General features: G+C 34.3%; 1 protein-coding gene across 1 annotated transcript; it reads right to left on the bottom strand.

Annotated features, from left to right (window-relative positions):
* Positions 1-6,619: 6,619 nt before the first annotated feature.
* Positions 6,620-10,239, bottom strand: LOC121267884 (dnaJ homolog subfamily B member 1-like). Its single transcript, XM_041171986.1, has 3 exons — positions 9,796-10,239; positions 9,286-9,704; positions 6,620-7,283 (listed from the first exon to the last, which is right to left on the bottom strand). Exons 1-3 carry the CDS (start codon positions 9,958-9,960, stop codon positions 6,842-6,844), a joined length of 1,026 nt encoding a protein of 341 aa, XP_041027920.1. The 5' UTR covers positions 9,961-10,239; the 3' UTR covers positions 6,620-6,841.
* Positions 10,240-11,104: the final 865 nt, after the last annotated feature.

Raw genomic sequence — 11,104 nt, 5'->3', positions numbered from 1 at the left:
ACTTTTTTCATCCTGTATTACTGTTTTTTTTTTTGCTCTTTTTCCCTTTACTTTTCTTGTTGCTATTTTAGATCATATTTTAGTTTTTACTGAGATGTGAGTAACACTAAGCTATTGTTTGTATCTATTTTAGATCTTTGTGAGGAAAGTAGGCATTTAGCTGATCGTATGGGTTCTAATGTCATAACATCGGCTCAGGTAAGTTTTATTTATTTTCTTCAAATTAGAGAGGTGATGTGAAAATGTCAACTATATGTTTAGAATTGTTGAATGCTCATAACCAGTTTTGGGTTGCCGCTCATAGTTGTATAATTCTTTATTTATTTTAACAAATGACTGAAGAATCCTCGTGTTTGGTTTGTGCTTTTTGGTCTAACCTTCTTCATTATCTGTCTCTGCTATTGCAGAAGACTGGCTCTTACCATTGTTGTGACTGTCATGCTCTTTTTGGCATTTTTTCGAATTTTCAAGTCTTTTGTGATTTTATTGAGTAGAAGAAGAATATTCTCATCATGAAGAGTAATTATAATATACATATATTATATATAAGGGTCTCTAATATGAAGTATAGTTTGGGTATAGTTCATCAACGTTAAGTTTGTGAATTTTTTTTTTTTATTTTGTGAAATATATTTTCCGGCGAGTAAAATTCGCCGGAAATAATTTTTTTGCAAACTAAACTTATTTCCGGCGATCTGATATCGTCAGAAATGCTTTTACTGGCGGTTTTGTATTTGCGGCGACTACCATTCGTCGTAAATAGTTTTACCAACGAATTTAGTAGTCGTTGGAATAGAGTTCATTATCAGCGGCAATTAATTAACTTTTAGCGACGATTTTTGGATCGCCGCAAAAAGTTTTCCCAGTGATTTAGTAGACAAACGAAACGGGTATTTGCAGCGTTTTATTTGAGATTTACGGCGAAAAAAATCGCCGGAACAGATAACCTTTTTAGCAACGATTTTTGGCTTCTGTTGGAGTAGATCAGAAGTGGGGGGATAATACCGGTGAACATACATCGATTTTTAAATCGCTGGAAAAAGTCAATGGCGGCGGTTTACCGGTTTTTTCCAGCGAAAATAATCGTTGGGAAAAGTCACTTCCCTTGTAGTGATCGCACATATGTACACGATCGAGTATGCCCGATTTTTATTTATTTTCTAATACATGCAAATAGAGCAATACATAATGAATAATGCTATATACAGTCGTGAAATGTGCAAGTATCGTGCAATCGCTTTGAAAAAAAAGTGGGATCTACTATTAAAAAATTAAGTTTTGTTTTATGTGAGTCCAAATTTATTTACTTTTTTTAAAGTAATTGCACGATACTTGCACACTCAAGACTGCATTTATCATTTCTCATATATAATGCATGCTGATCAACAAATACAAAAACTAGGAGAGAAATCAAAGATGCGATATAAATAATGGTTTTTATCATAAGTACTGTCACCATGCAGATGTAATTCTACAATTTTATTATGGCGAACAGCCATCTAAATGCAAAGGTGTTTTACTTCCTTCCATGCATAGAAGAACTACGTACGCTCAACTTCAATAGTACTTGTACTCATCGATCGTACCTTTTTATAATAGGCCATACTGGAAGCAACCAAATAATATTATCTCCGTATGGTATATGAGAATAAGTACTTACACCTTTTTAGTATTTCCCATTTATCAAAATTGTGCCTTTTTTATTTAGCAAATTAATATATATATCGCTCTATTTGAAAATTTTAGAAAAAGGTGGCCGGCAGCATTAATGGGGATGGGCTGAAGGGCGGCAGGCTGTAAGCTGATTCCATGCAAACTTGATATATATCATGATGGGTAGGGTTAGGGTATGAGACTTGATCAGCTTCATTGCAAAGAAACGTCTCATGATCAGCTTCGCAGTAAGATTCCAAATTGAGTATGTTGTTGAATCTTGGAGACAAAACATCCTCTTCAAGTACCCTAAGCCTCTTTGGGGCTCTAAATATTCCTTCCTCAGAGTACTCATGTATTTCGCTGATCTTATTGTCAGCTTCTGAATCATCAGATTCAAACTCTTCTTTCGCATGATTTGATTCCGACTCCTCCTCGCAAAGGGAAGGCAGTGATCTAAGAGTAGAAGAAGGCAGCTTTAGGCCAGGTTTTATTATAATAACACTGGTACTCGTGCGGTTTCGACGTTCTTCCAAAATTTTGTCAAAGAATCTTCCTTGGGCTTCAATTTTAAGCTTCAAGCTGCTCTTATGAACCTTGAATACGTACATAAACCAAAGAGAGATGTTATTAACCTAAATATTTATGTTATTTTCTCGATCGATCTCTTGTACTTCTTTTGGTGGCCTGCTGATCATGATCACATGCTGTGGAGGCAAAAATATGGGTATATACGCAGATATATTTAATGACAAACCTCAAGTAATTGATGATCAGTAGTACTCATTCGCCTAATTTGTACTTCCATCTGCATTTTTAGTACTTCATTGAGTTGAGCAGCACTGCAAATATTAGGCATTAATTGATCAACAGGACAAGTCGAGCTTTAGGGTATTGAATAGAAAGCACATGAAGCTAATTTAGAGAACTAGCTTGCTTTACAACTCACGATTTTGTGCCGAAATGAGGCAGTATTTCTGAAATCGTTCTCCTCTCCAACTTCCCAGCTTCTATAGAAATAACATAATATATATGAACTATATATATAAATTGGAGAGGATTACATGATCATACATATATGAACTATATATATATATATATATATATATATATATATATATTCTTTAACTTACTACTGATCGATTCTGGAATAAAGTTTGAAATCCTGTACTTCTGGGAAAAAAGGAAAAACAGAAAGATTATCAGCATTAATAAATCTAGACTAAATGAACAAATTCTGATCTGATATTTTAACTACAGATTGGGTTAAATACACTCTCACCCTTAAACTATGACAAATACAGATTGAGAGAGAGAGACCTGCAAGTGGCTTTTGACATGATAAATGTTTAGGCCAGGAATGCGCATGGCTTTCAGGATACCCTTTGGAGTTGCCCCTACAAAGCAGCAAAAAAGAAAAACACATATAATATATATTAAGTTACCGATTGAGATATTCCCACTCAATTATATACATACAAGAAGTAGTACTGCACCGACAAGTGTAGAGAAACAATGAAAAAAATCATGCAGAGACCAAATTAGCAAATGTTATGAGCTAGCGGATCATCAGATCACTCACTGTCAGGGCCACCAAGCTTATTAACTGCCTCTACGAACCCATCATGTAGCTCTTGTGTCCACCGCAGGCGTTCTTTCCCGGAACCATCTGATGAGCGACTCGAATAACCCATGTCGGAATTGGAAAGCTGAGTCAGGCAGGCCCAAAAATATTGCATGAGCAAATGGCCTATCAAATAGGAGAGAATTATAGAGAAAGGAATTCAGACATGATCAGAAACAGCTGAAGACAGAAAAAAACAACATAAAACATAAAACAAAAAAGATAAGATATTGGCGATGGGACTGAGGTTGATTGAGAGGTTTGGATGCCATCAAGTGTCTGTACTTGTAGTTGCCGGAATTAACCAAGCACAGGTTTTCCAAATCATTCAAACTAAAAACTCTTGATCTTTTCTTGTCTTATGTCGTTGTCTTTATGTAAAATATGTTTCAAGCTATAAATACATTCCATTCAATCTCAGACTCTTCTTTAATTCGATCCTTGTCTTATGCCAAAAAAACTAAAAAAGACCATGCATTCTATTTAATACTCATTTGGTGAGCAAGTTTAATTAGGACCTTATACCGAATTAACATGATGCCCTGTTAAGTTCTTAGGAGACGTTTATCTTCAAATGGCCTGGAAACACTTCCGTTGTATAATAAAATCTGGATATATACCGATTCACAAAATCAGGAATATTGATCATGATCATATTCACAAATTAAATAAATCACATGATTAAGATACTTTTGAGAGAGAGTTGTCAAATTCTCTGTATGGTCGAAACAGTTATAAAGAATAAGGGCTTGTTTGGATAGATCAGAAACCATCTCATCTCATCATTACAATATTTTCAAATTTTCATACAAAATATAATAAATAATTTAACTTTAAATTTTTCAAATCCCAAAATAATAATAATATTAAAATATAATCTTCTAATAATATTTTATTCAACTCATCTAAAATCATCTCATTTTATCTCATCTCACTATCCAAACAAACTCTAATAACTTGCTCAGTTAATTCACATTTCACCAGCTACTCATGATCTACCAAAACATAAAGAATAATGATAGTCTTACCACTCTTCTACTATTCTTTTTAATTTTTTAATTTTTTAAAAATTTTTCTTTTACTTAATGGTTAAGAAAGTGACTATTAGTAAAATTTTATATTTTTAAAATTTTTTCTTAATGATTAAAGATATTAAAAAAATACTTAAAAGAAAAAAAAATTAAATACACTAAGAATAGTAAAATGGTGATAGAAAGATTGTAAGTCTATCATTATCCAAACATAAATGCCATCGTGCCACTCAAGAGCACTATTTCCATCACCCTTAAACCATCTCTTGATTTTCCTTTTTCTTTTTTCTTTGAGTTTAAAAGTTAATGGGCAGTATCATCTCATCGTAATGGAATAATAGTAGGATGATGGTGTAATATGTGACATTTTCTTTTTCATATCATTATGATCAGTAGAAGATTTTAATTTTTACGAATGAATTAAAATTCACATGTTCATATAAATGTAAATGGTTGAAACCAATTCTTGTCACTTTTCTTTCATTCGTTCTTTCATTGGATTTATTTATATATATTTTCTTTCTTTAGACTTTTGTCTGTCTACAAGTTTCCTCTCTTCTTTTCTTTTCTTTTTTTTTTTTTTTTTTTTTTTTTTTTGGATCATCTCAATGGTGACATTTTTGTCATATTTCAATTATAACAAATATGAGCATGCATGAGAGAAAATATAGATGATTGGAAGAAGAGTTTGTTTTGTTGGTTAAATAAAATATTTATAAAAAATATTTAGAATGAACAGTAGCTCTCCATATTTAAAGCCACTGTCCAAGTCCAAGTACCAAAAACTTAATCGCCATGGAGAGGGGTTTTTTTTTTTTTTTTGGGTCAAAAGTTAAATATTTTTACTAAAATTTAGGCAGTAAGCTCCTGTATATGTATACTCAGCTAGATGGGAATGCTCTAAGTGGATGGAATCTTAAGGTTGCATTTGGATGTTGAAGTGAGTTGAGTTGAGTTGAGATGATAAAATATTATTAAAATATTATTTTTTAATATTATTATTATTTTGATATTTAAAAAAATTAAATTATTTATTATATTTTATATTAGAATTTGAAAAAATTATAATGATGAGTTGAGATGAGTTATAGTTCCAAACGAAGTCTTAAAGATCCAATTGTCTAAAGTTATCTTGTCTTTGAACTATTCCTATGTAGAGTGTGTTCTTCACGCTAACTTAATAAGTAAGAAGGCTCTTTCACAAATGAACGCCAGATGTCCATTTCTTGACCATGAAAGCATATGAGTAGAAGCTTACAAAACCATTGCTACTTGATCGGAGTCGAACTAGATCAGCTGCTCTCAGTCGAGCTAGAGTTGCTCTCTCTCCCACTCCCCTAAAGGTTCGAAGTGGTCGGATTGTATTTGATTCGAAGAAAACAATTTAGAAGTTTAGGTAATGACTTGAGATAAAAATTATATAAAATATTGTTTGAATATTATTTTTGAATATTATTATTATTTTTAAATTTAAAAAAATGATTTATTATATTTATTATAATAATAAAATGAGAATAAATGAATTGAGATCAATTCTGAATCCAATCGGACCTCTTAATAAAGTAGCTATAACAATGTTTTGAATTTCGTTTCTTATCAGCAAGTACAGTCGAAATATGACATACCGATCAGGTAGCCGATACAGAGAAGTATGTTGTTTCGTACTGGTCAGAATTCGACCGAATCAATCGATATTGGCCGATATATCGAATTTCAGCCGATATACAAATTTTGACCTTTATTTTTTTCTTTTTTCTTTTCATATTTTCAAACTACGGGCTCATTTTTTAACCCATCAATTCAGATCAGACTATTTATAAATTATATATATTTATATATAAATTATTATTTTAAAATATAATATATATATATAATTTATTCATATATAAATTATTTCGAAACGTTATCGATATTGAAATTTCTCGTTTTAATGCATGAACCGAAACGGTATTCAGTAAAGCAATCGAGATCCTGCACTTATTACAATGAATAATCAAGTCAAGTCCAAATAGCCAGCCTAACCAGAAGACACCCTCATATTTTGAATTCTGCAGGCACAAACCAGGAAGTAGCAGTTTTAAAATCTCCATAAAGACCCCAAGAATGTCATTCCACTACTAACGACATTGCACAATTTATGTCACCCAAATTTAAATATGTGCCAAGCTAGTAGCTGGTATAAACTTCGCCTAAAAAGCAGCATTTCATAATAATACAAAGACTGGTCCTGTTGCATTTTACCCAGTCACCAATTCGGCATCAAGCTAGGTGCAAGCTTCCATCTCACTCAAAATCGTTAGCAAGCTCAAGCAATTTAATTATTTTATTCTTCACTGATGTGGTGTACAGCGATTTAAAAAACCAAAGAGAGCGGACACGGGAAATGAGAAAAAGATGAACAATATAAAATTTTTCTATGAAATCCTCAACTCAGCAGAGCATGAAATTTCTCTCCAGCATATAAACTAGCAGAGAAAATAAATGAAAGTTTACAGGAGGTCGGAAGATTTGTAGGGTGAATCACTACCAGTCCTTACGACGACGTTAACAATCGCTTGATACCCGATTTCTGCTCTGATGTAAGCCTGCTAGGGAACTTGATGTTGAATTTGATTCTCAAGTTCCCTTTTCTGGATGGATCCTTGGGGATTGGCATCCCCTCTCCTTTAACAACTTCTTCATAAGTGGGACTAATGATGGAGTTGATGGAAACTGTCAGATTTCGACCATCAAGGGTTGTTAGCTGTGCTGTATAACCCGTCAAAGCCTCCACAAGCGATATCTTCTGGGTGACAATTAGATCATTGCCATCCCTCTTGAAGACACTATGAGGCTTCTCGTCAATAATAAAGATGAGGTCTGCAGGTATGACACCTCGCTGTTCATGTCCCTTCTCTGGAAAGGTGATTTTTGTGCCCTTCTTCCAACCTGGCTTGATGTCAATGGTAAGAATTTCCTCAACTGTGGCGGGTCGCCTGTACAACAAGATAAAATAAACAAAACCAGTCTATCATACTATTTCATTTTATACTCCTGTAGGTCAATAGATTCATAACCATGAATAAGTGAGATTTTCAAGAAATGGAAAAACAGTCGAATGACTGATTCCTAAAAAACATTAAAAACAAAAGGTGGAAAATTTCATTCTGCTGCACACATATATTGTAAGTTTGTTAATGCCAGACAAAGTATCAGACCCCCTCCATTCTCTCACTCAGTTGACGAAATAAAGACTCATAATCATGGATTGACAAAAACCAAATCCTGAAAACACCATTACAACAGGAGCTCTTTCCTAAACCTATCAAGTATCTAAAGTGCCAGTAGTTTTGGAACGATTATTGACCTGAAAGTGCCAAAAGAGGAAATAGAAAATATGCAGCCAAGCAGACTTCTTCATGCCGTCCCATCTCATATTTTTTTTTTTTTTTATAAGTAACATCTTAGAAAGTTCTAAAGAAGGCAACATCTTGATTAAAAAGAAAAATTGGTTTCCAAGGTGCAGCAACCTAAACAATACCTCAAGTATTGAAATCTTCCATATAGAATACATAAGGCAGCAGATGGTAGTAAAAAGCATATCATTACAATTCACTTGTATATCTAACCATGTATCTTTCTGTTCACCAGCAGATAAAGGAACATTTGACATGCATTAGATTATGGCATCATTACCCCTCCTGACTGCCAGCACATATATCTTACCAGATGCCTATTGGGCATATATCTTCCACAATTGGAATAGAATTACAATACCCTGAATTTTGTCAATTATGGCACAAAGAATTACTGTATCATAATCTACATGTCATGCATGCACATGCCTTTTGTACCATGACACAATTACATTGCTCTCACACGAGAAACCAATTAATTAAACATGCATTGTAAACTACTATACATATGTCATAAATCACGTAGATATGCATACCTGTACCAAAATGATGAAGATCCAGACCAAAAGAACTTAAAGCATTTTATTGCAAACTGCATTATGAACCAAAACCATAACAAGTTGCAGAAAAAACTCCAAAGGAGTTAAACAGGAGAAACAGCATATCTATGTACTTGGCATCCAACATCACTTAGGAAGTCCACTCCCATTGTCTTATTTAGTTGATAATTCTATCTTTAGTGAACAGAATGAATCCTTTCATCAAAGGATCAGGGACCAAAAAGGTCCGGACCTCCAACAGGAATGATTTAGAGGACCTAAAGCCAATACTAGTGGTATTTAATAGCAACAACATAACGGACAAATACTGTTTCCCATCCATATGATTGAATCCTTGGGTTTCCAGTATTTAATAGCAACAACATAATGGAGGAATACTGTTTCCCATCCATATGATTGAATCCTTGGGTTTCCAAAATAACACAAGTGGTTCGAATCATTGCTACTCAACTCAAACATGTTCAGATCAAGTTCTGATTTTTTTAAATGATCGGTAAACAAGATTTTATTGTATTGATCAAAAGAATAGACAAAATCCCAAGTATATGGGACTTGTACAAGAGCAACGCGTAGCAAAGATCAAGTTCTGAATTATATATACTTATCAAAAAGTTCTGAATTATAGAAAAGAAACACCAAGCGTATTGATTCTAAGAGACACCATTACATAACCACGTATCTCCGCTCTCAATATTGTCTTGAGGGTGAAAAAAGACAAGACTTGTTATACAAAATACTCATTAAAGAATAACATAGTATACCTAAAAAAATCATAACCACTCTTAAAATCTTTTTTTCTTGAAAAGTTAACCTCTACTAAAATCTATCACTCATAAACAACACTATTATTTGGTTTAGATAATTATGGACTTGCAAAAGAACGACTATATATAGATCTAGAATCTATACCACCTCTAAATCTACATTATTACCTGTATGAATGTGAGACAACATAACTACCAGTACAACAACAAATCCAAACCACACCCTATAAAAAATGATTATAGGATCCCAAAACTTACCCACTTGAATCGATAACGTCCCTCGAAATCTTCATCTTCTTCGTAGTCCCTTTGTACATATCCTCCAAACTACACGGCAGCGTGCGCTCTATCGCAGCGGCTTTCCTGGGCACGTTCCCTGAGGCCTCCCCGCCTCCACCTCTAAGCGAAGTGAATATATCGTCCCCGAACATACTCCTCGAAAACCCTGACCCGCCGGCGCGGGACCCACTACCGAAGTCGCCCATTCCTCCGAAACTCGAAAACCCGAAAAGCTCAGAGAAGATATCGTCGGGACTTCTCGTGGAGAACCGGAACGATGTCGGTCCGCCATCAGTCCCACCCGGAAACCCACCGGCACCAGGCGGTGGAACCTGCCCCTTCAACCCCTCCTCTCCGTACTGATCATACACTGCTCGCTTTTGCGGATCACTCAAAACCTATTCACATATACATACACCAATCATCAGATTCTTTCTCCTTTTTCACAAATAATTAAGAGTGAGAAAAAACGAATTTTGGTGGGTTTACATCGTAAGCCTCGGAGATTTGTTTAAATTTGGCTTCGGCTTCTTTCTTGTTGGTGGGGTTCTTATCGGGGTGCCACTTCATGGCTAGCTTCCGATACGCTTTTTTCAGGTCATCGTCCTTGGCGTTCCGGTCTACCAGGAGAATCTTGTAGTAATCCACGCCCATGCCTTTCTTTTTGTTCTTCTTCTTCCGTATCTGATTTCTTAATCCCAGCTATCTGGTTCGGATTCTTTGTCTTCAGCTTAGCGTGGGTTTCTTTGGCTTTGTCTTCATGGAGAACTCGCCCACGGCCGCCGGAGTTAGCTTCCGCAAAGGTACTATATGCGAGTGAGGAGTTATCCCACCAAACTGAGAATGGGCTGGGCCCCTCACTACCATATTTGTTACAAATTGGGCTTCGAGTCTTGGATCTGCTTTTATTTTCGCCCCAAGCACTCGACATCTCTCTCTCTTTTGTTCCTGAAGAGTTCAAATGGAAAAGAGTGATGCTGCATCTATCGAGAGTGGCCAATGTAATTTTTTTATTTTAGTTTTTTCTAATATTTTTTAAATCTCCTTAAAAATTTAAAAAAAAAAAACACAAACTCATTTAAAAATAATTCATTAACCTTTAAAAAAAAAAAATTGGTGACCACTCTCGGTGACCACCATCAGTGGAAGTAAGCATTATTCAATAGAAAATAAAGGAAAAAAAAAAGACTCAAAAAGAGTAAAATACAATTTTCAGAAATCGAGGGATTATTATTATTATTTTTTTTTTTCATTTTTCCAAGATCCGTCCTACACAGTATCCTTGTAAATCACCGCTCAAATTGTAGTGAGCAATTTGGAAAGGGGAGAGAAACAATGTCCATGATAGCCATACTAAGGCCTTCATTAACAATATTAAGGGTTATGAATCTCACAAATTATGCCTTTCTTCAAATTGCACCAAAGAATCCAAATCCCATCTACAAATGATATAGACATGTTCAAAACCCACTCAACTCGATTAATGTTCATGAACATGCTTATTTCAAGCTCAACTTGACTAATTAACTCATTCATATATATTATCACATATTAATAATATACAAAAATACATGACACTGTATATAGATTATTTGTTATACATGAAAATAAAAGAATGCAGATACACATATATACAACAGTTATTATCAATACATACAAAACATATATATATATATATATATATATATGCACACACACACATTCATATAACACTTGAGTCGAGAATGAGCAGCTCAAAAAGTCAAAGAGGCAACTTTGAAATCGAGCTCGAGCTTGATTTCGATAAACCAAGCCAAAC

Source organism: Juglans microcarpa x Juglans regia, chromosome 5S (genome assembly GCF_004785595.1).
Source record: "Juglans microcarpa x Juglans regia isolate MS1-56 chromosome 5S, Jm3101_v1.0, whole genome shotgun sequence".
NCBI classification, from domain to species: Eukaryota; Viridiplantae; Streptophyta; class Magnoliopsida; order Fagales; family Juglandaceae; genus Juglans; species Juglans microcarpa x Juglans regia.
This window is presented reverse-complemented; position numbering and strand designations above follow the sequence as displayed.